Consider the following 25,976-nt stretch of genomic DNA (forward strand, 5'->3'; position numbering starts at 1 on the left):
GACGAAGACAAATTCAGATATTTGTTTTTGACAAACTAGGCAAGTAACAGTGCTAAATGTCAAGTGGGGCGATCCGGACCATAAAATGCGATCTTGCTGCAAAATTTGGGCAATAACAGAGCGGAGTTCAGAGTTAAATGCTATTTTCATATTGTGCAGGAAAAAAAAAACAGTTTTCTACCACCATGCGCTTATCGTGTGACACTAATGGAGCGCTTAGAGGCGAGTGTGAGATTGGGACGGATTTGCTCGTGGTTTGAAGCGCGGGCCAATATAGTGAAGGACGGGTCGCGAAGGAAGTGGCAACAGCGCTGTCTCACATCGAAGTCTTAATTAGGCGTCTTCAGAATTTTTGCTTCTAGTCCTTTATGTATACAGAAAATAAAAAAAACTAAGGAAATACCCGAAACGATAACGTACTCGCGCCGTATGCGGCAGAAAGGATGTTCCACAACCGGTTTGTGAGTGGTGGCGCTGGCTAACACTCCCAGGGTTCTAGTAGAAAAAATAAATTGCCAAGAAAGTGGGTGGGAAAATGGCGCCAAGGTAGCTCGATTGGTAGAACATCGCACGCGTAATGCGAAGACGTGGGATTGTTCCCTGCGGCAAGTTGTTTATTCATCCACTTTCATTTCCATTAATTTGTCATTTCTTTTATTCATGTAGTCAGTACAAGTAATTTCCCCTATGCTGTCCTTGGTGTCAGTATTTGATGGCTTGTTATGATGTGCTTAATAAAAATCGGGCCCCTCTGTTAACCCCCTTTCTTCTCGTTTATACATAAAGTCAGCAATATAGGGTGTTTCTTTTCTAACTCATCAATTTTTAAAAAATTGCCTGTGGCAGGTAACGCAATTACCTTGATCTAAATTACTCGATGAGGTGGCCATTACTTTGCGATGGCTTAATGAACAAATAAAATAATCACGCTAGTTATTTTTTTTAGTAAATACATTACGACACGTATTTCAATCTACAAATTGTAACAGGCGAGTTCGCAAGACGCATCCAAGTAGAAGGAATTCTCAGGGCTACACCAGTTCGAAGACATTCATTTTCAAAGTTTCCTACGAAATGCATTGACGTTCGTCTAGCTCTTGCGCGTCAATGCAATGCATAAAACAGCGTTTCCTCAAAGAAGTCAAACAACCGCGGATATCTACGCCCATCTTGACAGCGCATATCTCTAATCAAGTGCCATCCTCGTAAGTCCTTCCAAGTCGATGTGCCTTGCAATCTCGCTAGCCAAAATCGTAGATTCAAATGCGTGTCGTAATGTAATTAGTTAAATGGTAATTAGTGTAGTTGGGGTAATTATTCAATTAGGTATCTTGATTTCTTATGGAAGAAATGACCACCTCATCGAGTAACTTATTTCAAGGGTTAGGAATGTAGCATTTGGCACAGGCAATATTTAAAGATTTGGTGCGGCTGAAAGAAAAATAAAAGAAACATCCGGCAAGATTACGAGCGAACCGACAGCAGCTACGTCAAACCCGGGAAAGCGGGAAAAGAAAGCTTCGCTTCAAAGCTGCACTGGTTACGAACTACCAGTGTAGACAGACGCGCACTACCGGCGGCTATCGACAAGTACCCCCGTGCACGCATTCAGCCGTTAAAAAAATGCTCATTCAGGCCTTTCGGGGCGCTCGCAGGAGGTGTCCTACCTTTCTTCGGGCAACCACAAGCCGAGCTGCGGCATCTGCAGCTGGGCCGCGGGTAGCGTGCTGACCGACATCCGGCGGGGCCTGACCGAGAAGGTGATCGCCGACAACCTGAAGAGCGAGTGCAAGACGTTCGGGCTCGCTGGCTCGGACCGCGTCTGCGACGGGCTCGTCGACAAGTTCAAGGTACACAGCCGTCTCCTGGAACGATCGGGCTCCACCTATGTTTGAATGAGGGGTGTGACGGACGATTCGACTATAGTTGGCCCTGTTCTCTGAATAGGCGGCGGGACGCAAGCGCGTGCATGTGCCGAGTTTCCTTTTTTTACACCGAAGCTGGTAAGGGCTAGTTCCCCAAGGATCGTGTTCGTGTGTAGGCAGAAAACTGCCTAATACGTGGGCCTATCCCGAAGACAGTGCAATGCCGGGCCGAGTCGCTGCGGAGGTGCAGTTCGCCATGAAGGGGCCCACATGCACACCTTCGCTGGTCATCCTCCTTCATGGAGTGGACGGGCACTAAGTTTTTTCTGTCCGTGTTCATTTGTTGCGGCTGCTACACGATGAAAGTAATCTAACCTGCCCAGTTTTCTACCCCAGTGCTACGAGCATGCGTTTTATTAAGAAACAACTAATAGCAAAACGCCATCCACCTATGTATGTGCAATGTGTTAGTGCACTTACATCGCCGTATTCTCGACGAGTATGAATTTCTGAATGCTGTTCTTCGATGGTGCACGGTAAAAATTACCATCACAGTGAATACAAGGACTAAGGCGAGCAACACAATTCCGGCGCTATCGATCAGCTCGAATATTATTGCGAAAAATGGTTTAGTAGTACACGCATCTTGTTGCACATGCTCCTGCAGGCGAACGAAGTTAAAAGTGATAACAGAGCGTAGCTAGATGACGTACATGGGAAAACAAAAACAACAAAAACGTGATAAATGGAAAGGGAACCCAAGAAATTATTTCAAGAAGTTTTTACCACGAGCTTGTTTTCCGACTTGCGCAGTTTTTTAACACAGAGGTTCTTAATACGTAGTGAACTTGAGCGCACATTGGATAGTTGCCTTCGGCTAATAAACAGCTCTCAGTAGCTCTGGCCCTTGTCTAATTTGTGCTTATGCGTTAGTTTCTCAAGCAAGTTTCTCTGAGTTAGAATAAGAGAGGTTTAGCTGCGCACATTTAACGGCGAGAGACGCATTTTAGCACGCCAACACTATACGCACTTAGTGCGTGGACTTCCAAATGAATATTTCACAACAACAACAACAACAACAACAACAACAACACGCACGCACGCACGCACACACACACACACGCACACACACACACAAACACACACACACAAACACACACACACACACACACACACACACCCACACACACACACACACACACACACACACACACACACACACACACACACACACACACACACACACACAAAGAAATCATACTACGTACAAAGTTCCTTAAGGCGAACAACTGCTTGAAGGTTTCCTGAGACTACTTTACAGCATTTGCCGGACACAGTGAATACAATCATAAGAATACCAAAAAGGAATTGCATAATTGATATTAACTCTTTTGCAATCTAAGCGGGCTACAAAGATTGCCTCAGTAGCCGCGGGTGATTTAGAAGAACTTCTTGCTGGGCAAGTTGGTGCATGGGCATGTAAGAAAGAGTTGGGCGAATAAAATGACGAACATAGGTAATAAAACGAGGTAGACGGAAAAGAGCGCTACCGGTGAACTGGTTTTATTCTTTTCGCAGCCGCATGTATAGGCAGTGTTCACACTTCACAAAAAAGGAAGTGGGCCGGGAGGGAGGATGAGGAATGGCAAATCAAGCCTGCCTAATGTCAACACAAGCCGTGCAGAAATTGGTTTTCTGCATAATATAGGCAACAGAAGTGTTATCTACGCAGTCAACACCCTTTACCCTGACGTGAAAGGGAGCCCTGTAACGTAAAACTATTCCAATATGTTTTTATTCTAATCTCCTGACGTCAAGTTTGCGTCACCGCCGACGCAAGCATCGGGCAGTCACCCGATGTCACAAATTTGACAAGGTTTGTTGCATTTAAAAGATATACTTAAAATCTAGTGACTGTTGGTTTCGGATTTTTGATTTAGGTCGTCAATTTTTTTTTGTAAAAATTGCCCAAAATAGAAAATTTTCAAGAAACGAAACTAGCAAGTTTAAACCTCGGTAACTCAGCAAAAAAATATGATATCACAATTCTGTGAACTCCATCTAATAGTACGTCTAAAGCGGCCAAAATTGATATGTTACACATGAATATGCAAAAAATTTTGCATTACTGAAAAACAGCTTTTGCAGAACCCTTGTAAACAACGTAACAAATTCACGTAAGATGTAAAATGACATAACAAATTTGTCCATTTTGAATTATCTAATGGATGCCGTTTACAGAACCACGATATCTGTTTTTGATGCAGAGCTATGAATTTGTAAACTTCGTCTTTCTATTTTTTTTTTCAAACGGTCGAATATTGGAAAATCTTTTTAACAAAATTCAGACCCTAAATTGAAATTCCGCTTGCAGCAGTCACTAGAATTTAACTTTCTCTCTCAAATGCAACAAATTTCATTAAAATCTGTCCAGGGGTTATCTCGAAAAAATGTTTTTGCATTTTACATGTATTTGAATAGGCTGCGCCGGAGTTGGGCCCGAGCTAAAGCTTCCTCTTAAGCGGTAAATATAGTTCGGTATATGGAGAGATTCTATATGCCCAAACTCACGTTTTACCAACTAAAGCAAACTCTTCTTACGCGTTCTTTACGTACAGATTTGCTATCTTCAATGAAAGAAAAAAAAAAGCAGTTATGTAATCTTTGGATATAAACAAACACACTGCTATAAACAAATAAACATTATGCTACAAAAATTCACACACTGCTAATAAATGAATCATTAATTTTTTTTCTTAAACTGAGAACTACACGTTGTTTCTGGTCATTTTTGCCTCTGTTTTAAACTGTTTCTCAGCATCTCTAGCTCAAGCGACTCGATAGGATCTCAGCTTTGATACACTTTGTATACGCTTGCAAGCCTTCTTGAGCGTATGGTAAAAAAAGTTAAATAACTGCTCTGAATGGGGACACACAGGCAGCTTTACGGCGCTGTCCGCGGACACCGCGATTTCTGTAATTCAGTGCTCAGTTGGTTATAAAGCAGTTATGTTACAGGAGTATTGGTTAGAAAGGTTCGCACCCTCGATATTGAGAATAAATTTGTTTTATCTGTGTTCGTTATATTCCGCTTCCATTGTATACATTATAACTGTGAGTGCAAGACCATCTCACTTTTTTTTTTACACCTGCCACCATCGTTTCGCGCGTTCGTTACAATTACTAACCCTAAAGACACACTAAAGTGAAAAATGATTTCTTCTGCATCAGTAAATTACCTTTCTACAACACCAAAAACACCACTCTTACAACAATAAGACGTTTGGTAAGCCAGAAAAAGCGGAAGAACGAAATACGGGTGGCGACGCCTACTTAAGTTCCCGCGCCTGGGGGCCGTGACGTCTTAAATTTTGATGGCATCTTCTAGGGCCTACTAATTATATATAGCGGTACAGATTGACTACATTGTGTTCTAAAGGAACCAAATATTAAGCATGGCAAGTTTCGGGAACCTTTATTCAGCCAACGCGGCCCAAATGCGAAAACATACTTTGGAATTTCTGACGTCACGCTGACGTGCCGGCGCTGGGGTTTCAGCCCGAAATTCACATAATGACACTTGAACCTTCATTTTCTCAAAGAATAACCAAGCTATATTTTTGAAATGACTGCCTGCAGGGTTCTCGAACAATGGTTTATTAGTCTAAACTGATTTGTTTCACTTTAGTGTCCCTTTAGCTATTTCCGATTAAAATTTAGTTCAGCTGGCTTTGTGCGGCGGATTTCCTTGCATCGCGAAATTTTGGCTCGGCTCAATATTTTTTCTGGGCGCAGGATGAGTTCTTCTACGTCAGCAAGCAGACCACGCTGAGCGCCAAGGAAGTGTGCAGCTTGGCGCTGGGCGAACAGTGTAGCGACAAGACACCGTTCAACTGGACCATCGTGCTGCCCAATACCAGGAAGCCCGATCCTGTGCCTCCGAGACCGAAGGTACGGTAACCGGCCATCGCGGAGCGCCTCTTTACGTAGTTCTACTACGTGAGAGAGAGAGATAGCTTTGACGATGGAAAGGTTAGCCTGAAGAGCATGCTTCTAACTTGATACTTTAATGAAGGAAAGGGCAAATGCGAAAGGTAACAACATACGAGTAAATGATCGTAAGTGGCGAGATGAGGACAAAACAAATGCATGACGTCACACTCACGGTCGCAATTCTACTAGATAACGGAGAATACCCGTGTTATCAATCGTAGAGTTTCTGACAATATTATCTAGAGTAAATACGGCGCCACTCTCTAGGCTCGCAAGTTTCGAAACGGCCGCGGTGCTACCATGGGGATGTCAGTAAGTGGGCGCGCGAGGCTTGTTTCGAATGTTGTTTCAGAGGAGATATGGTTTCTTAAGATCAAATAGCCATATAACGTCTTAGTTTGCCCGTGATACGGTTTTTTGTTACCGTGTACTCGCAATAAATTCAACGAACAACTGAGGCAAATGAAACAGACCATTGAAACTGAGGAATACTGAGTGCGAACCGGGTACTTTTTCATTAAAGTTTATCAGCCGCCGGCACTGTTCCCGTTTGACACAACTTCACAACCGAGGACGAGCTCTCGTGGGTTTACAGAACTAATGCAGGTTCACGTAATAATGTAGAAAAAATGCGGCATTTTACACGTTCTTTTGCTTACGTGTCTTGGATCTAGGAGAATAATGCCGATCTCAATCCCCCGCATCCTAGCACTGTCATGCCTACAACACGGCGGAGCAAGTTTTCGCTAAATGCAAGGAACTATATTCCTGCAATGCCAAAGTTCTCAGCGTATATATAACGTGCGACGCAGCTTATGCACGTCGTCAATCTCACTTATGCAGTATTCGGTTCGCCATCATAGTGTTCTCTGCAGTGTTGTGAGCAGAAATGAGCGCATTCTGAAAAGCAAGATCATCCATGCCAACAGCCGCACGTCATATGAAGACGTGAGATTTCAGAAAGGATGCGTTCTCGTGTCCTGATCAATGGGTCTATATGCATGTTGAGTTCTGAGCGTCGCGTGACAGAAGTACGAGGTGCTGCCTACGCACTCTTCGCACAGGAAAAAAGACAAAGCTCTAATAAGAAATAATAAGAAATAACAACAATGTTCTATTATTTAAGGTTGGTCGTGCAGAAAGTTGGGTCTGCCAAAGCCATGGGTCTGGCGTGAGTGGCAGTTGTTGAGGGATTCGAAAGCACGTACGTTATATGCACGTAATTGTCGTAACGCTGCGTTGTCAGCTCCTGACTGGAAGTTTACCATTATCATTGAATGGAAGGTGTACAATCGGTGCATTTTACCAGTGATGACATAGGGGGAAGAGACTTGGAGACTGACAAAGAAGCTTGAGAACAAGTATAGCACCGCGCAAAGAGCGATGGAATGAAGATTGCTAGGCATAACGTTACGAGACACAAAGATAGCGGTCTGGATCAGTGAGCAAATGGGTGAAGACGATATTCTAATTGACATCAAGAGAAAGAAAAATGGAGCGGGGCAGGTCATGTAATGCACCAGTTAGATGACCGGCGGACTATTAGGGTTACGGAATCGGTGTCAAGAGAAAAGAAGCGCAGTCGAGGACGGCAGAAGACTAGGTGGAGCGAAGAAATTAAGAAATTCGCGGGCGTCAGTTGGAATTGGCTGGCGCAGGATAGGGGTAATTGGAGATCGCAGGGAGAGGCCTTCGTCCTACAGTGGACATAAAACAGGCTGATGATGCTGATGCTGCGGCTGATGATAATAACACTACACTCACAATACAGAAGTACTTACGAAACGTTCATAAAGATGCACTAGTTTAATACAATAGATGACCAATTTGACGTATTTTCCTAAAGTGACTGACCGAATATTTGAAGGCTTCTAATGCCTAATGATGATAAACACAGTACGACTGCAGACAAAAGACAGACAGGAACCACGTTTTATCCACCCTCGGTCTTGCGCGCTGTTTTATTTCATGATGGCGAAAAGAACAGTTGCATTCATCGCTCGTTTCCGTCCTTTGTCCGCAGTGGTTGCAGTAGTTGAGCCCAGCCCATCCTCATTGATTAGCAATTAGGCCGGCCTCACACCTTAATTACTTCTATAGCCTAAAGCCTGTTTCATATGATAGCTACTTTGGCTCAGAAGAGACCCAGCGGTCGTCGAGGTAGCCCCCAATTCGGGCAGGCGCGTGCCGCTGCCATTAAGAAAAAAATTGCCAGCGTCGACAGCATCTGACCAATGGTAATGCGTCCACGTGCAGTGACGCGAGGAGCATGTGACAGGGGCGGTGTCCAGGCGTGGAGGAGCTCCCGCGGTGTAGCTGGCGACGCTTTTCCAGCAAACGACAAGCCGTGTCTAAGGAAGTGCCGGAAGCTCTCACTTGCATGGCGCGAGCTAATGTGTGCGTAGTGCTACTTTCGTTATTCTTGCCTTTTACAGTGTAAGCTGTAATGGACTCATTCTAAAAGCTGTTTCGGTTGGCGATGGTATCCGCCGCTTCCGGTGTGCGTCGCAGCTATCGCCGAGAATGAGAAAAAAATTCCCAGTTTCTGCCCGGATCGAAGCCGTGCCCGCTGCCCGGGAGTCGGCTACTCTCCCACTGACCCGCGACTGCACTTGCTAGCTTGTAGCGGGAAAATGCGCTATACACGCGTCCTAGGACCCGAGGAGACACGCGATGTGAGATGCACGTCACGTAGCGTCAATAGGTGCACACTTTGCATTGCAGTTGCATATTATTGCACCTAGTGGCACGCCATGTAGCAGTTTACTGGTAGAGGTACAAGGTAGAGAGGAAATGTTTGAGGAAGACACATGATAATAAGGAGATGGACACAAAAATGCTAGAAGGAAAAAGATGTACAGTACACCATATAAAATTGAGCTGGACAGGTGACTATTTGTCGCCGCCTCGTTTCAAAGGGGCACCAATAAATCTTTATAATGATCATCATCATTAGCATGGTATCGTGCCACCTGTATCGCGATGTGACACCCGCCAGGTAGCGTCGATATGTGTACACGTTGCATTGCAGTTGCATATTATTACACCATGTGGCACGCCATGTTCCTGGGTAGTGGTACAAGGAAGATGGAGAAGGTTTGAGCAAGAAAAAGAAGCTTAAGGAGATGTACACAAAAATGCCGGAATGAAAAACATGTATAGAATATCTGAGTAAATAAAGCAGGGTGCGTAAGTGTTTGTCACCGGTCCGTTTCAAAGGGGATGCCACTCAATCATGATCATAATTATCATCATTACCGTCCTATCATGCCACTTGTCACGACTTTGGCATGCACTTCGGGTAGCGTCGATACGTGCAAATTTTGCATTGAAGTTGCGTTGTATTCCACCAAGTATTCCCACATGTAGCAGTTGCATGTAACAGTTGCATGTTGCACGTAGCTGGACCTGGTCAACTCAAGCAGGCTAGGTGACTGTTTGTCACCGCCTCGTTTCAAAAGGAATGCATATAAAGGATGATGATGATGATGATGATGATCAGCATCAACCGCATCGTATCGTACCACGGGTCAAGCAATGTGCCGCGTCGTCTCGATACCTGTGTTTACTCTTCAGTACAAGCTATGGCGCCCCCTCGCAAAGTACTAACCCTCTCATGTGTGCTGCCGAAAATGAAACTCCTATGGAGGCGCTACTCCGGATTACGTTGTGACTGTGCTGTGTGTGCCGCGCAGGCCTACGACTTTTTTTAGGGTCGTGGCGCCCATAAGTGTGAGGATGCAGGGCACAAAAGGGCGCTCCATATTTCCTGTTCATGGCACCATGAAAATGTCTTCCCCCCCCCTTTTTTTTTGTGGGCGTGCCTTTGCGCATTTTGGTTTTGTTCTGCCAAAAGTCACCCCAGCTGTACTAGCTATTCTTTTGTTCGAATGCCTTGAAAGAAAAAGGGGACGAGAGATTATAGCGAAAAACCAACCATACCTGATCAACCGCTGGCTGCATGCACCTGTGCGTCCATGAACGCTCGTCGGCACTCGGAAGTCAAAGCCGGTGACAGACCAGTTTCACGCCAAATTTTGTTAATACGGATACAGTTCGGCTACTCTTCGGCTACAGTTCTAGACAGCTGTACTTGGAAATGGCTTTAAAACAGGAATTAAAACGGAACCAAACGTGGATTATGACAGTGTGTTTTGTAAGGAAGAACGTAAAGAACTAACGTCGTTCTTGCAGAACGACCGAAACCTGCACTTCACGCCCTCTGAAACGTGAATGAGAGAAGTTTCAGTGTCGTCAAACAGAGCTCTTGCAATCATTATCGGTTGTATAAAATATTTGTGTGTTCTCTTTATTTCGGCTCCCGGATAGGCGGGCGCCCCGAGGTTGCGCTTCCTGCACCTCACTGACACGCACGTGGACCTGCGCTACTCGGAAGGCAGCCGTGCCGATTGCCCCGAGCCTCTCTGCTGCCACGAGGAAAACGGCAAGGCGCACTGGCTGGCGAACGTCCCCGCTGGACACTGGGGTGCCTTGCGCAAGTGCGACCTGCCGGCCAAGACGTTCGAAAACATGCTGCAGACGGTGCGCGATTACCACAAGGCGAGTTCTCGTCGGAGCCTGCATCCGATGTTCCATTCTCTTGCCATTATATTGCCTGACTTTGACTTTATTCAGACGTGTATACATGTACAAGGTATCATGCCAACGAATTGATGCAAAAACAAAGAAGCAAAGTGTGTTGCCTGACGAGGCCTACGCCCCGGGCCGCGAAATGAGACAGTAGTGGGGTCGTTGAACACAAACAGGAGCAATTCGAAAAAAATACGAGTAGCCAACATTGATACGAGGATTACGCCTATATACCAAGAAGCACATAAATTACATAAACCTATTGGGGAACATATCTTGCATCCTACAACAAAGGGTGCACAATGGCTGTATAACCAGTATATAGCAAATACATCTGGGAAAATAAAACCACTTGGAACAATGCAGGTCGCAAGGACATACAGAGGAATGCTATTTATTGGAATATGCCCAATGGTCCCACAAACGCAAGTAAGCAGGCGTTGTGCGGCCTTGAGCATAGACTAGCTCGAATTTTCTAACTGCAATATGTGCACTGAAAAAGTAGACAAAATACGTTATAAACATCATCACTATAAGCTTATTCTATACCCACAGGGAGCGTGACACGGGCTAGAGTTCTCCAACTTAACCGAGGTCACGCGCAGAAAGGTGTTGCTCAAATGAAGACGAACGGAGGCACGGCTGATGCTATTGACCGACTTCAGGTCGCCGAAGTCAGTGTCACCGGTGACAAACTTTAAGACAGCTGCTGTACTACGAATCTGTGAACGTTACCGAAGTGGACGAGTTCTGTGACAAGAAGTCTCGACTCAAAAAAGAAATTTCTGTCACGAAGCGTCCTTCACCCCTTAGATTTCGGCAGAAGTCGTTTGATTCAAGTGTTATTTTATGCTTTCCAAGTACCAGGTTGTCAACTAATTTCGTGCTGGGCTACCATATTCTGGCGTCTTTGTTTGGCCTTGGGTAGACTGCACTGGCCTCGCTAGGATTCTGCGCTGCGATTCTCGGATGAAGACAAATTGACCCCTGCAACGACACTTGCTTTTGAAGGAGTCTACCTAGTTAAACCTAAGGCTCTGAGACAGGTACATGCAAGGATGCAGTTTTTTGTCAGATTCAAGCTACGCTGATGGCTCGCTCTCGACATTAGCGCTGTACAATTCGAGACTGAGCTCTCATACTAACGACGGGAATGTTGAATTAGGGGCTTATAGCAGTTGCTAGCAGCCCCTGAGCAAGACAGGTTCTCTTTTCGAAATGTCGTTTGCACAGTAAATGCTCCAGACTGACGTTTGGCTTGTTTGTCCGCTAAACATCAAATCAAGTTTTCATGTTTCGGGACACCTTTGTCATGTCCCAGTTATTGCATGGACCGTTCGCAAAATTCCAGGACGACGAAAACAGGAAAAGAGACAAGTGCACTCTACTATTGACTGCTGAATACACCACGCAGTGAGCACATGTATAAGCCGTACTGATAAGGATGCCACGTCACAGGTGGATTACGTCATATGGACAGGCGACATGGTCCCCCACGACGTGTGGAACACGTCTCGGGAAGGTAACATCGCTGTGACAAAGTACACGGCGGACGCGATCGCAAAGTTCCTGCCTGGCGTGCCAGTCTTCCCTGCAGTCGGAAACCACGAGGCACACCCTGCCAACTGGTGAGCATGTTGTCAATACCGGATGGTCTTTTAATAAGGACAAGAATGTTTTACTGTTTCACTCTCCATGCGACGTCATAGAAATGCTGTAGAAGAGGGCTAATTATTAGTTAAATTTTCCGCCTGCGCCTCCTTTGCTTGCATGGCAATTGATGATACGCATAGTCCCGTACCGGAATATGCCAGCTACAGTGGCGCCTTCGAACCAGCGATTTCGTGCTCTTCTGCTGTGCGCCATGATTACCGACTCTCGACAGTGTGTTGTCAGCTTGCGTGACGGAAGAGAGTAGAAAATTGTTCTGTCAATGTAGGAATCTTACGATCAGCTACTTTGGAACCGAACCAAATATAAAGCAAATGCGCGATGTGTCTTGTGGCAAGTATAAATTGTCTAAACAGTAGGAGACTTGAATTTGACAAGGAATCCACAGTTCTTGAACTGTGAGAGCAATATATGCAGTTAAGGGCCCTCGAACAGCGCAATTATTTATTTATTTAATAATGTAGAATTTAAAATTTGGGCGAATATTGTATCAGCTGATTTTACAGAGACCACAAATTGTTCAATGATCAAAGGATGACAGAACAAGGTTATTTGAAAAAAAATTATTCGTGGAATAAAGCCCTTTTTTTAGCGCGCTAAGCAGACAATTCAGAAAAAGAAGAGCAACAAAATGACCCGTCTTGTTGTTTCTTCAATGGGACTCAGGTTAATCAATAAAGAACATGCTACGTCTAATACATATATGCAAGATCACGTTCAATAAAGGTTACTGAGGCTTTTGGAACGGATCAATGTAATGACGCCTTACTCCAAGGCCCGTGCAACTTTTCTATGCTGCAATTACAATCAAGGCGATTCAGTGCTGACCTCAATGCATGTATTTTCTGTTCATACTTGGAAAAGCTTATGAGAACGTGTTCCACTATAACCAAGAAAAATTCAAAACCGAAGGAGCAGATAGAAATTGGAATACTAAAGACCAGTACTATTTCAACCCCAGAGGAGAACCAAAATCCTCTTCATTGCTAATGATACTGTGTTTGGTAATGTACATGCCTGCCGCACAAGATGGTGACCCAGCTTTGCAATTAATAGCTTTCATGATGATGGCAATGAAAACTGAAGATACATTGTGGCGGGTGGAATAGTGAACATTTGAATTATTAGAATACGGATATTCGACAAAAACGACTTTCTAACACAGAGTATAGTACTTTACTTCCAAATGACTTAAAATATGAGGGTTACATCAGGATAGTTTGATGAAGAATAGGCACATATACATTGTGTGATGCATGTGATACCATTCGCAACAGGATGTGCCGCAATCGAGGAGCTTGTAAAGGAGGAAACATCAGAAAAGTGATCGTATCCGCTGCGCAGTAACAGTGGCATTAATAAAACCACGGAATAGCGCGTCTGTAGACTAAAAAAAAGCGTTGGGCTTTTTAAGTAGTCTATGTTTATACTTAGAGTAGTGCACATCATCGAAACGAATGCAAACATAACGACCTTGAATAAATATTTGCCTTGCCTCTATCAAGTGTGCGAATTCTTGCGCAATCTAAAGGTGAGAAATCTTTACTGAATGTCTGGAAATCATTGAGCAGGAGTTGTTCGCTTCCTACATTTGGTAAAGAAATAGCTGCCTGCCACAACGACTGCTGCTCTCTAACTGCAGTTATTGAGAACAGTCACTGCTTACATTGATCTTTTGCGATGTACAGTCCGATAAGTCTTATCTCGTATAGTAGACAGAAATAAAAATACAAAATTTTGAAATGTAAATTCTTGAAACGAATGCTAAGGATTGGTGGGTTGATATGCCAAACTTTGGTATTCACACATCTATAAGTTACGTGCTCTCAGTTTCAGATATGAGCTGCATCTGAATGGGATTAGTAAAACCAGCAGTATTTTACGATACACTCTACGAAAGCATCGATGAACGTAGGTTGGTTTTGATAAGAAAGTTTCTACATGCAGTATAATGCCCCGCGATGAAGAAGTACAAGACAGCACTCACAATGAGCACAACATTAGCGATGGTGGCAGACCATTGAAACGCTTGCGAAAAAGACGCTGTGTGAATTGGGCCGACTTAATTGGCGGAGAAACCAATGCACACGGACGCATTTGCACTTTTTTCATCGCAGTGCAGTCGCTGCTGTTAGGAACGTCAACCGGGACATCGTGCGAAGCTCGCTGTGCGCTCATCAGTGCTACCACCACGATGCCTCTGATTTACCGCTCCGATTGCTGTTGTGCTGTCCGCAGCGTCATTTACAGTTTCTGCCATATCTCTCGAGTTTCCAGTGTGTCAAGTGAGGTCGGCAGGCTGCCATTCATGACACGAAAACTTTCGTAACGGCCCAGTGGCCATGGCGTTAAGCTGCCGAGCACGATGTCATGGGCTTGATTCCTGGCCCCGAGGGCCGCATTTCTGTAGGAGCGGAATGCAAAGAATTCGTCAGTTAGCAAGGCCTAGTTGCACGTCAGAGAACTCCAGGTGGTCGAAGTCCTAGCGGAATCCACCACTCCCCCTGCAGCGTCTTAGTGCATTACCGACATTTAAGTTTGAGTTGATGTGCCATCACGTAACTGTTGGCAAGCATAACTATGGAGGGCATCGTAAATATCTTTATATGCAACTCGCAGCTTTCCGCCCCCTGAGGAGAAAGGAAAGATGTCAGCTTCCTGGATCTACGATACCCTAGCTGATCAGTGGTCTCGCTGGCTGCCTCCATCTGCCACCGACACCATACGAAGGTGAGCTGTCCCCTAAGATATTCTTGACGGGTGCCTTCCGATGGAAGCGAATGCCCTCCTTGTTCCTAAGCGCAGGTATTAGAATGGGTGTATAGGTTTTATGAGCGTACCTTTTGAAATGAACTGGTGGCTGTGCGCCTCCAAGATAATGTTCGTTATTAGTTTTAGTGCATCTTTTCGAGGATACTTTAGAACAATGGTTTGTGCTTTATTGCCTCGGAAAATGTGTGTACTTTTATTTCGGCGCTATGCCTTAAATTTACACCACGCACAAATACTTCAGATGTCGTTTACTACTCTCCACTACGCAATAATTCACTTTTTCTCACTAGCTTCAGAAGCTAATACACCGGAAAGGGAACTACATCCTCATTCCCCATCGGATGGGTACTGCGACATGCGAACAAAACATAATGGTTTTTGCGATATTTCCACATGCTACTCGTGAATTGCGCTATACCCCCATTATCTGCTGTATATCTGTGTTCTTAGATTGCATGATTACGATTAATAACGTAAACACAACGCAAGACATTGACCCTGGACATAAGCAAGTAGTGTCCCACGAGGCCACAAGCTTAAAAGAAGCGCAGTTTCTGTGGAAGACTGCCCTCTTTTTTTGCGAATGAGTACGTACAGATTATACGCGCTAAGCAGAAAATATATGTGGGCCGAACATCCAGCATGGGTGCTCATGAGCCTGTTCCGAATTGCCATGAGTGGTCTTTCATGAGTATGGGTTGGCCAAATTTGAAGGAATCTTGCAAAAACAGGTGTGGCTTGCTTTGAAACAACCATAGAAATGAAAATGTTTCACTGCTTTCAGCTTGTTCAAAGACTAAGCCTTCTGCTCGTCGTAACAGCGTGCCTCAAAAAGGCAGGAAAATTCTTCCGAATTTTCTGTCCTTCACAGCGCGAAAACAAATTCAAGACCAAAAGTGCTTAGAAACCTGGTCATAACGTATCACTCAAACAGGACGCGTACATGTGGTTTCGAGAAACCGAGATCGGCTGACGTGTTGACGTAACGAACCATATGATTAAGCGCTTGCTCACTTCGCTGAGGAATTGTCCTTGGCGGAGTAATCGCTCAGGTGTACCTGTCATTACGGGAATATCGACCCTTAAAAGGCCATGGTGGCTCTTGTGATGATGAAACAAACTGCATTTTAATTCCTATTGCTGCAAAAACAGTTGAAAGAAAGGCACCTATTAGGGTAAGTTGGTAAAACATTGCTATTGCCAGACGTGGTCGATTGCTCTCCCCCCCCCCCCCCCCAATCCGCGCCTTCAAACATCGGCAAGGCGCCTCTCTCTGTATGAAGGATTGTGAGCATTTGTGTGGGTATCTGAAGCCCCGCTAATTGATTGCGTTTAACTGTAAGTCACTGTTCTAAAACTGTGTGCTTTGTCATAGGCAAGCGGAGTATTATGCATAAGAAAGTCACTGCACTTTGCACAGCACTATCGCCAAAACAATGACAGCATTAGCCAAAATGGCCCACAGCAGCTCTCCATGATGTATGACGAACCCATTCGCACGCGCGTTCACCTAACTCGTTGAAGTGCCACGTACTTTAGTTTATGACGACTTTCAGGTGCAGTTGTGCTTGTGGTATGGACAACATGGGTGCGCAAAGACACCGCGTTTCCTTCACCACTCGTCAAGAAACTTTGAACAGTCTAGGCTGAAACCTTTTATTTGCAATAGTGCGTGTTTTCTGACGGAAGCATTTAGCAAGCACATCATAAACTCTCAGAGGATTGCGAGAGGCTTTACAAGGTGCGGCAGACCTCGAACCAAATGGTTCCACTCTGAGCGTCGAATATTACTCTCATTTCAGGGCAGGCTACTACTCAGCAAGACCATACCCTGGACTGAAGATTGTTTCTGTGAATACGAACTACTGCAGCACTTTGAACTGGTAAGTAAATGATGCAGCGTCAACATAACTTTCAATGCAAATCGACAACGTCGTGTCGGTGATGGTGTTGGAAAATTACACTTAAATTCCTCTAAGAAATCATCCAATTTCTTACTGGACGCAGAGGCTAAAGGAGGTGGGGTTTGTATGCCTGGGTAGCGAGCGAGAGTTAAACCTGCACTGCCAAATTCGTCTCTGTGAGACGCCATAAAGGTTAACCTATTTCGTGTTTGGAGTTGCAGAGCTCCGGTCTGCTAGGACTAAACGTTTAGGGAGTCACTTTATTCAAAGAGAGAAAAACTGTAAAGGAGCAACCCAGGCGAGAACGGCCAACATGAGTTCCGGCAAAAATTTCCGATGAATAATTGTTACTATGCAGATTATGGCAATTACAGCCATGGCTTTGGATATTATTAGGGGTGTGCAAATACTCCAACTTTCGATTAAAGGATCACACATTACACTATTGGATTCGGTCATCCTATCGAAAAATCAGTATCAGTAGAGACAAATCTTTTTCAAATAGTTTTGGAATACCTTATGCCAAATGTGCGATAAATATAATCCCGCAGGCGACAGTAGACATTAAAAACGAGACGTTATGTAGTTAAGCCCTCTTTATATCACACGACAAGCAAGAATTTTCCGGCCAGACATTTGCCCTTCCCACTCGCCAATGAGTCTTATGTATGCGAGTAAACTGCGTGACTGTTCTAATGCTTCAATTGAGCTTCGAAAAATAACGCTTCGTTACATACAGTCTAACGGCAGAACATTGCTAGTGTTGTGAATTTACTAGGATTCGAAACCCTATGTTGACAAAATAACAATTCATTGTTCGAAATCAATTAGAAAAATAATAAATGTTCTCTTCCATTTCATTCACATCTGGCACCATTCAATTCTTATTTGACTCGTTTAGAAACATTACCATTTGCATGCCCTTTGAGATTATAGCTGTGCTTTGTAGTCGAGTGTGAGCTTATCGATTGTAGCCTTCCAGGATATAGCGAGGACCTGAAGTATGCAGAAAGAAGTGTTTTATTGAATACCGTATGAGTACGTTTTATTGGAATATAGCTGAGAAAAGAAATATGAGCAGTAGGAATCGCAAAATATGGGAAAGAGTCGTCGGTCGCTTTGTGGTTGTCCACTGCGTCATGCAACTACCAAAAAATATAAAAAAGAACTGCTAAAGGAATGATTATCAATCACAAAAGAAAAAAGATGACAATGCCATTCTTATACATAAAACTAATGTCTACTAATGGTGTAATAAACATTTAGGTGTGGATTATACCTTTTACTGATTTTGGCATGCGGAAATTCATATTGCAACATTTTTCATATCAACGGACATATGTCCCTAATATTTGCTTAATGTGCACAGTGGCGCTTGTTCGCAGAATTACCTAGCATATACGCACGTGCCTAAGCTTTTATTTTATTGTGAGTGCATTGTATGCCTCACTACGCGAAAATCGGTCGTTGACAGTGGCATTACTCAGCGATGGAACCAAAAATGGCTGACGGCACTAGCAGTAAAAACACGTAAAAATGCTCGTATTGACATAAACTTTCTCAGGGAGGTTCTTGTGAACAAAGTAACTCAATGACTGATTGAAAACAAAATTTGGTGCAGTTAAATCTGAGTGGGAATCGAACCCAGCCTCCGGCACGCGAGACAAGCACGCAACCCCGACACCTCGGCAGCTCTGGCTGACTAAAGGTGTGGGCTTATGCATGCGTCATTAGGCACGTGACGGCGCAGTTAAAGGGAAGGAGGTGGCGCCACTTCTTTGGTGCAAAAAATGAGTGTGCTGCCTCCCGCACGTCACTTGCGCTTTATCGGTGCCTTGTCTACTGCGATGGCCTGTTCACGACCCGTCATGAGTGCATAAAATGAGCCGCAAGTGTGTGGCCAATATATACGCAAACACACAGTCCTAATTAGCAGAAAGAACTTTAATGCATGTAGAAGACGCCAGTCGAAAACATTTCACGAAAGGGAATCTAAGGCTTTGGAATTCCTACACATAAGCAGTCTTAGGTGTCTCAGCTGAATATTTTGTTTTGGCCGCAAGAGACACTAAAACTGCTTTTGCTGTTTGCTGATTTGCAGAAATAAAAATAAAACTACAGTTCAGGTTGCAGGTTTTAGCGTCACCAGATTGAGGGCTTAACACTAAATGCTGAAAACTAAAATTATGCTCTCGGTCTGCTCGGTTTCCGCAGCGTTACATCGATGTTTTTTTTTTGCCTGAGGTGATCATTTGAAAATCGTTCCTAGCCTTGAAAATCACGGGACTTCCAAATTTTAATCCACACCTTTTAAGGTTCTCAACTACATCTACAGAACGCCTGCCATATTGCAAGTTTCACAAGCGTACAAATTCCACGGGACATTGGAAGTAGACACTTCATGAGTGGTTGTTTTGCGTCTGCTTTCTTGTCCCACCTAAAATGTACAATTGCTAAACGTGGAAGAAGAGAGTGACTAGTCCTGCAACACCTTCTATTATTCTGTAAGTTGCCGCTAAAGTTCTCCTGGGTACGTATTCCGTTTGTCGCGATAGTTAAATCCCCTGCACGCAAGGGACATGACAGACCCGAAGAACGGGTGAGGCTCCAGGAGTGAGTGAGCTCTGCTGCTTTCGGTGAGAAAGAAATAGGGAAACTTGAGAGATTCCTCAGGCTCCTATCTCGTTTACTGTCACCGTAACCGGCCCGCGAAAAACGAGGAACAGTGCTTGTTTCTCAAGTAATGGCGCTATCAGCTCAATCTCGCGGAGGCAGCTGACGACAGACAAATGCCTAAATGCGAGAAGCCAGCACGTGAGGACAGGTCGTAAGGTGCAGAATATCTGATATAGAGAAAGATTTCAAATCCGGGAGCATCCCCGCTTGAGCATTGATTGTTGTACTCTCCGAAATAGACGCACAGAAGCCACCGCTCCCAGAGTCCCTGTAGAGCTCAGAACTCCGAACAAAATGCAAAGAGTTAGTGTTGCGCAATATCTCAGTGGTTAGAGCAACCGCTTGAGAACTGAAGGTTGCGCCTACAGTTCTGAACCCGGCTGTGGGCTTGCGTTTGCTTCCCAGTGACGGTAATTGGTGAAGTTCAATTTTTTGCCGCCATTTGATGACAGACACGCTGAAGGTGGGAAGTTCCCAATCGTTGACTGTTGGGCCACTTGACGCATCATGTTGTATCGTTCAGCGGAAGAAGGGCGGAAGGAAAGGATGTGGACAGGACAGAGTACCGGTGTTGTCCACATCGTTTCTTTCCACCCTTATTACGCTCAAAAATGAAGCATGATGGGAGGCTCGCATGACGACGGGAGTGAAGGCGGCGCAAGAGAAAGAATGGGCGGACGCATCAAACCTAGGGTGATGCGACATCATGAGCCGTTTCCGGCGCCATTCCATGCCAACTTTTATCATCTGGACCTCCTTGTAGTGAAGGGTTTACAATGCGGAAGGAATGAAATCAAGCGAAAGGAATTCCTTGCAATATAGTGGCTTTAGTTTCGACCTCTTAAATACTGTCACAATTGCAAAGTGCGGCGCTGAAATGGGTCATTTCCTGGTTGCAAAAAGGCACCTGGGCAAGTCACTCTGCAGAAACACGTGCTGGCGTTGCTGGGAGATGAACTAGAGAGAGGTGGTACAAGCTGTCGAACTGGCGAGAAAAAGAAATGGAAAGCAGACACGGGGCAGCTTACACAAACATTTAATAACGAAAATAATAAAAAATTAAGAATGACCTCGTGTGCGGACTAGGCGTTGTCTATGGAACATTTAGGAACGCGTTCTTAAACGAATTTAAGGATGCGCTCTTGTGCGGGCTAGGCGTTGTCTGTGAAACATTAAGAACGCGTTCCTAAATTCGTTGTTATTTTCGTCTTTAAATGTTCGTGTAAGCTGCCCCTGATTTGAGTGCATCGGCATATTGCAACTGTTTGTTGGGGCATTTGCCGGTACCACCTTTAACTATCTTAGCTGGCAAAATGAATTATAGGGTTTTACGTGCCAAAACCACTTTCTGATTATGAGGCACGCTGTAGTGAAGGACTCCGGAAATTTCAACCACCTGGGATTCTTTAACGTGCACCTAAATCTAAGTACACAGGTGTTTTCGCCCCCATCGAAATGCGGTCGCCGTGACGGGGATTCAATCCCGCGACCTCGTGCTCAGCAGCCCAACACCATAGGCACTGAGCAACATCTTAGCTGGCAGGTGTGGTCATAAATACATCTACAGAGTGAGGGAAAGCGAAATACATTCATTTTTGCTGCCTTGTTTTTACGAATTCGCATTTGCATTGTTCGCCGCCGCAACGTAAAGGGTCGAACACCCTTATAAGTTTTCAACAGGAGCGTAAGTGCCAAACTGAAGAAATTCATGTTTTCTTTAGCACAACACTGCACACCTGCGATCGGAAAACGACTCGGCTACAATTTAAGGGAACGTTTCTTCTAGTGGACAGGGGACCGTATTACAACTACGCTAGATTATGTGATTAGGCTCCCGAAAATGCGACTGCATAAAATATCCTGTGAACGGTAGAGAACGCATTGTTGCCAGAAAGTAATGGCTGAGCCGATAAATTATAGATAGAGGCCCTTTCAATTACTGGCTCATTTGTTGCAGCCTGTTCTTGGGGAAAAGCTTTGCAGCATCCCGTCTAAATTTTCTTTCAAAAAAATAAAATAAAATAAACTGCACGTTCCACAACATTGTCTAACAAAACGCAATAAACGTATTTTGTGTCCTAGAACTGTTTCAGTCTCGGGAAAATGGCCACGACAGCAGGTGTGAGCTCGAAAGCAGAAAATGGATTTTTGGTATTGAAGCGATCTTTGACCAGCGCGAAGAAAACGAGACGAAATACGGGAAACACGAAGAAACACAGACGAGCGCTTCTGCGTGTTCCTCATATTTCGTCTTGTTTCCTTCGACCTGGTCAATGTTTACTTAAAGATAATGAACCAACTAACTGGCACCGGAGTCCTGCTATAAGTTAGTTAGCCTATCTTTATTTTATTGGAACACACAATTTAGGGAGACGTGCGAAAATTAAAAGCGTCTCTTCGGGTTTATTGATAAATGCGCGAAAGACACGACGCCGGAGAATCAGTCACAAGAGTTGCTCACATTGTTAGAGCAAGGAAAGCCGATTGTCCAACATAGGCTTTTTAGAAGCAAGAGAAGCGAGCTGTCAAACAACTCTTCGCCCAGAATGGCTACAACTGTGACAACAAGTTTTGTGCCGCATGTGTGGCATTCAACGACGTGACACTGGCAAGAGGTTAAATAATTAATTTCCTGCACTTAAAAGGAAAGAACGGGAAAGTCACGAATGGAGGGCACTGGCTTTAATTCTCAGATACGGATCGAAAACTGCTGTAACATTCGCCGTGCGGGGAACGTGCTCCAGCGTATCCAGCCATTACAATTAAGGGAAGACCCCGATTATTCTTTGTACAAATCAGGAGAAAAGGTTACTAAGCAATAGGGAGAACAGCTGTAGAGGGAATCTGCAGGTGGTTCTGAGCACAAATATGAAAGTGGCAGGGTTAGGATGGTTCTGTGCAAAAAATAGAAGGCGTCGAAGCGGCCAGCTTGGTAAGCGACCAAATAAATGTTGTCAGAGAAAGTTGGTATGAATCACATTGTAACGTAAAGCTTCTTCTCAGGCCGTTGCACAGTGTGGTGGATGACAAGTGTCACTTTGAAGGAATAATGCACGTGCGTGCAACTTGTAATATTTTGGGTCTGCTTTTTTGGTGAATGCAGGTGGCTTTTGATAAACGCCACAGACGCGGCACAACAGCTGGAGTGGCTCGTGGATGAATTGCACGAATCGGAAACCAAGGGCGAGAAGGTAAGCACGTATTTGAGTAGCGCCATCCGATAAACAACATTCCTAGCCTAAATTTTAGTGGCGGTATCAGAAGGTCAATCGACACAGCCTTGGATATGTTACGTTGACCTTTTTTTGAAGAATATTTATTTGAGACCTAGAGTACTACGCTAAACGATTGAACTGCGAACAGCGAAACGCGTGGTTCTTTCGTAGCCTAGCAAAAGTCAAATGGCGCGTAGATGTACGATCAAATGCGATGAATCACGAGAGTTGGTCCCACTTGTTCATGCTTTTGCTCACTGCACAAAAGCCAGTCGATCCAATGTTCGCATTTCAATCGTAAAGCCTAAATAGTACATGTGGTGCATTGCCAAGTGAGCGGCCTATTTAGACATATAAAAAAAAAACAAGAGCGCGTCAAGAATACGAAGCGCATGGAGCTGTTCGAAAGGCAAACGCACACAACGATGATTGCGCTTGGAAGTGTGTTCTACCCCTGCTTTAGCATACGAGTTTCGGAAGGGATGGAAGCTTAATACTATTGCACATTTCACCCGTCACACCTTGAGAAAATGTAAGGCAAGACATGACTGTGACCAGCACGTTTTGGTCGAGTGTAATCCCAGGATTTAGCCGTTGAAGCTATAGTGCATCGGTTGTTGTTCCATCGTTTGTTCGTTGAAAAATGCAACAAAACTAATCGCAAAAACAAAGACAAGTCCTGTTGTCGATAGACTGGCTCCAGCTTGAGAACCCTTTGTTCAATACTGGTAATTTTAATCCTGATACGTTGCGACCATTGGTAATGTTTTCTTGACTTTGTACATTTATATACATATACTGCAGTATCACTGCAAGACCGTGCAGGGGTGAGCTTTGAAGTTGCTCACACAAGTAATAAATCAGACACGACACAAGATACGTCCGCATACATGTAAAACCCGAAAGTGCATGAGTGCGCAAGCAACAGAAGAACAGCACCTTACATATACGCTTAGGTCATAACAAAATCACTCCAACAAACAAACAAACAAACAAACAAACAAACAAACAAACAAACAAACAAACAAACAAACAAACAAACAAACAAACAAACAAACAAACAAACAAAGAATCGAAAATATACATTCAATGAATCGAAAACACACATTGAAGGGTGAAATACGTCGAAATAAACTAAAAGGGCACACAAGGATGTTTTAGTACTAATGATATAAATGATGAGGGATTTCCTCCGCAAATTTCGCCGGAGGTAATTGCCCAAGCCTGCCGTCAAGACCATTACAGAGTTCGATTGATGATGGGAAATATTAAAACTTGTGCAAGCGTGGTTGACATGGATCAAGGTTAAGGTGATAAGAGCTTCAAGTTGCACGGGCGGTGAACTTCCCAAATGAGGCCGGCGCCGCATTAACCGATGACCCATGTATGATCTGATGCTAGGTGGCAAGGTGTTCGCGAGTGCGTCTGTGTGCAATCGTGTGAGGTGATAAGTCAGGGGCGTCTGATGATGGCGGAAAGTTATGCTCATATTTGTTACTGTGCTCATATTTATACGTCTTATCGCTTTCTTTTGGCGAGATTCTAATTAGTTAGCATCACAAGAAGAGTAGGGAGATGGACGTATACTCCAAAGTTGACCTTATTCATCTTTTCATGCAGTTTGCAATCCTTAGTAGCGTGCTGTACCGTTGATTTTAAATATGCTTTTGCGAAGTGCCTTCAAGTGGATGGCACCAATGTGGTTCTGCCAGCTCATGTTATGAACAGTTATGACTTGTTAAAGACATTGGCCTCGGCATTATAGGAACACAGGTCAAGCGGCACTTCACGCTAGTAAAAAAAGAAAGTTCGCGACACGACAAGCACTGCCATTGTCTACTTTATCTCTTTCAATCGTCAAGGGCTGTTTCAAGTACTCGAATGAATAGTTCCCAGAATTCTCACTCACGCGGCTTTCCTTCGGATGAAGCATTTGAAGCGGACTTGGCGCAGGCTCTGTAAAGCTTGCAGAAAAGTCGCGCATGCGATGCAGTTTTTTACAACTTGAAAGTTGTCTAAACGCGACCGAGGTCCCATTATTGCCCACCGTTTTTCAGAGCGGTCTCGTTAAGATTGCTTTGACGTTATACGCAATCCAAGGAACACATTTACGCGCTAATGTCTGGATCGCCGCGAAATAAATGTGCTCATAATTTGAAAGGGAGTTCTTATGACGCCTTCTTAACAATACGCATCGGCTGGCGGCATAGAGCAGGACTGTCGGGAGGGTCTCTAGAGGGCGATGGTGCACTAAGATAATTGAATGTAGACAAGAAGCTGACCGTAATTATATGGACTTCCTTAGGTTAACAGTGCCGGAAAGGCAGGAATATTACGGCGGCAATGAAATTCAAGCGTCTGAATCGAATATGTGGTAAGCTTTATTCTCTTTCGCACAAATAGTAAACTCTTCTTTTTCTTTCTCTCCTGTGTTCATGGGAAACGAAGTCTATAACAATGTGGTGCAGAAAACTAGATATATGCGCAAGAGATGTCTTGAATAAACTAAGTTCAGTAATTTACGCTTTAAGAGGCACGGAAAAGAAACACCAGATTGGTTTAAATGTTTCTTTAAAAACTACACTTTTGGTAAATTCGCAGTAAGAGGCCGTTTATTAGAAAGATAGAAGGGCCAAACTTCAATATTTTTTTTAATTTTCGCTCATAACAGCACTACCGGTCGGGCAGCGTAACGCCATGATTTTCGAAGCATATTGTCGCATTTGAGCAGGGTGCAGGGCCGCGAAAGTTATCTGCTCTTGCGAAGTTCAACATTCAGCTATTCCAGAACACAGTGTGTTCATCTTGACCGATAAGAGCTATTAATCAAGGCAGAGTGCATGTCCTCAATATCCACGGCATCATGGCTAGCTAGCTGGTGAATGAGCTTCACGCCAGCGCCGTCACCCGTCTGTCGTTCTTGCACCTCTTGTGGCCTACCAAGCATCAGTTCACGGAAACAGGGGCTTGGTATGCCCCTTTTCTAAGCTCTCCCATCTGCTGTACTTCTACCACGTGATCGGATTCCTACATTTCACAAGCGTACACTCTTTTCACCCTCTCACAGTCCTAATGCTGACGCATTAAAAAAATGGCTACAAAGTTTACTTGAATGGCGTCACTACAGAAGAATTATCTGGCCAGGTTCACATCATTTACAAGAGCAACAAAGCCATTTATATCACTAATTAAAATAATTACCTTAATGAAACCTTGTCAAATACTTAGGGATAATGTTTATAATGGAAAGTTGGTGGGAATCGCCTTAAATGTCTGTAGAGACACATCTA

General features: G+C 44.3%; 1 protein-coding gene across 1 annotated transcript in view; it reads left to right on the forward strand.

Annotated features, from left to right (window-relative positions):
• The first annotated feature begins 207 nt into the window (after nt 1-207).
• LOC139050183 (sphingomyelin phosphodiesterase-like) overlaps nt 208-25,976 on the forward strand; it is a 46,326-nt gene continuing 20,557 nt past the window's right edge. Inside the window, exons 1-8 of the mRNA XM_070526390.1 lie at nt 208-228; nt 1,656-1,850; nt 5,661-5,816; nt 10,188-10,418; nt 11,907-12,076; nt 14,739-14,849; nt 16,694-16,774; nt 22,575-22,662. Coding sequence (XP_070382491.1) covers nt 208-228; nt 1,656-1,850; nt 5,661-5,816; nt 10,188-10,418; nt 11,907-12,076; nt 14,739-14,849; nt 16,694-16,774; nt 22,575-22,662 — 1,053 coding nt within the window. The remainder of the gene's footprint in view (nt 229-1,655; nt 1,851-5,660; nt 5,817-10,187; nt 10,419-11,906; nt 12,077-14,738; nt 14,850-16,693; nt 16,775-22,574; nt 22,663-25,976) is intronic.

Source organism: Dermacentor albipictus, chromosome 9 (assembly GCF_038994185.2).
Source record: "Dermacentor albipictus isolate Rhodes 1998 colony chromosome 9, USDA_Dalb.pri_finalv2, whole genome shotgun sequence".
In the NCBI taxonomy this organism is placed as follows: Eukaryota; Metazoa; Arthropoda; class Arachnida; order Ixodida; family Ixodidae; genus Dermacentor; species Dermacentor albipictus.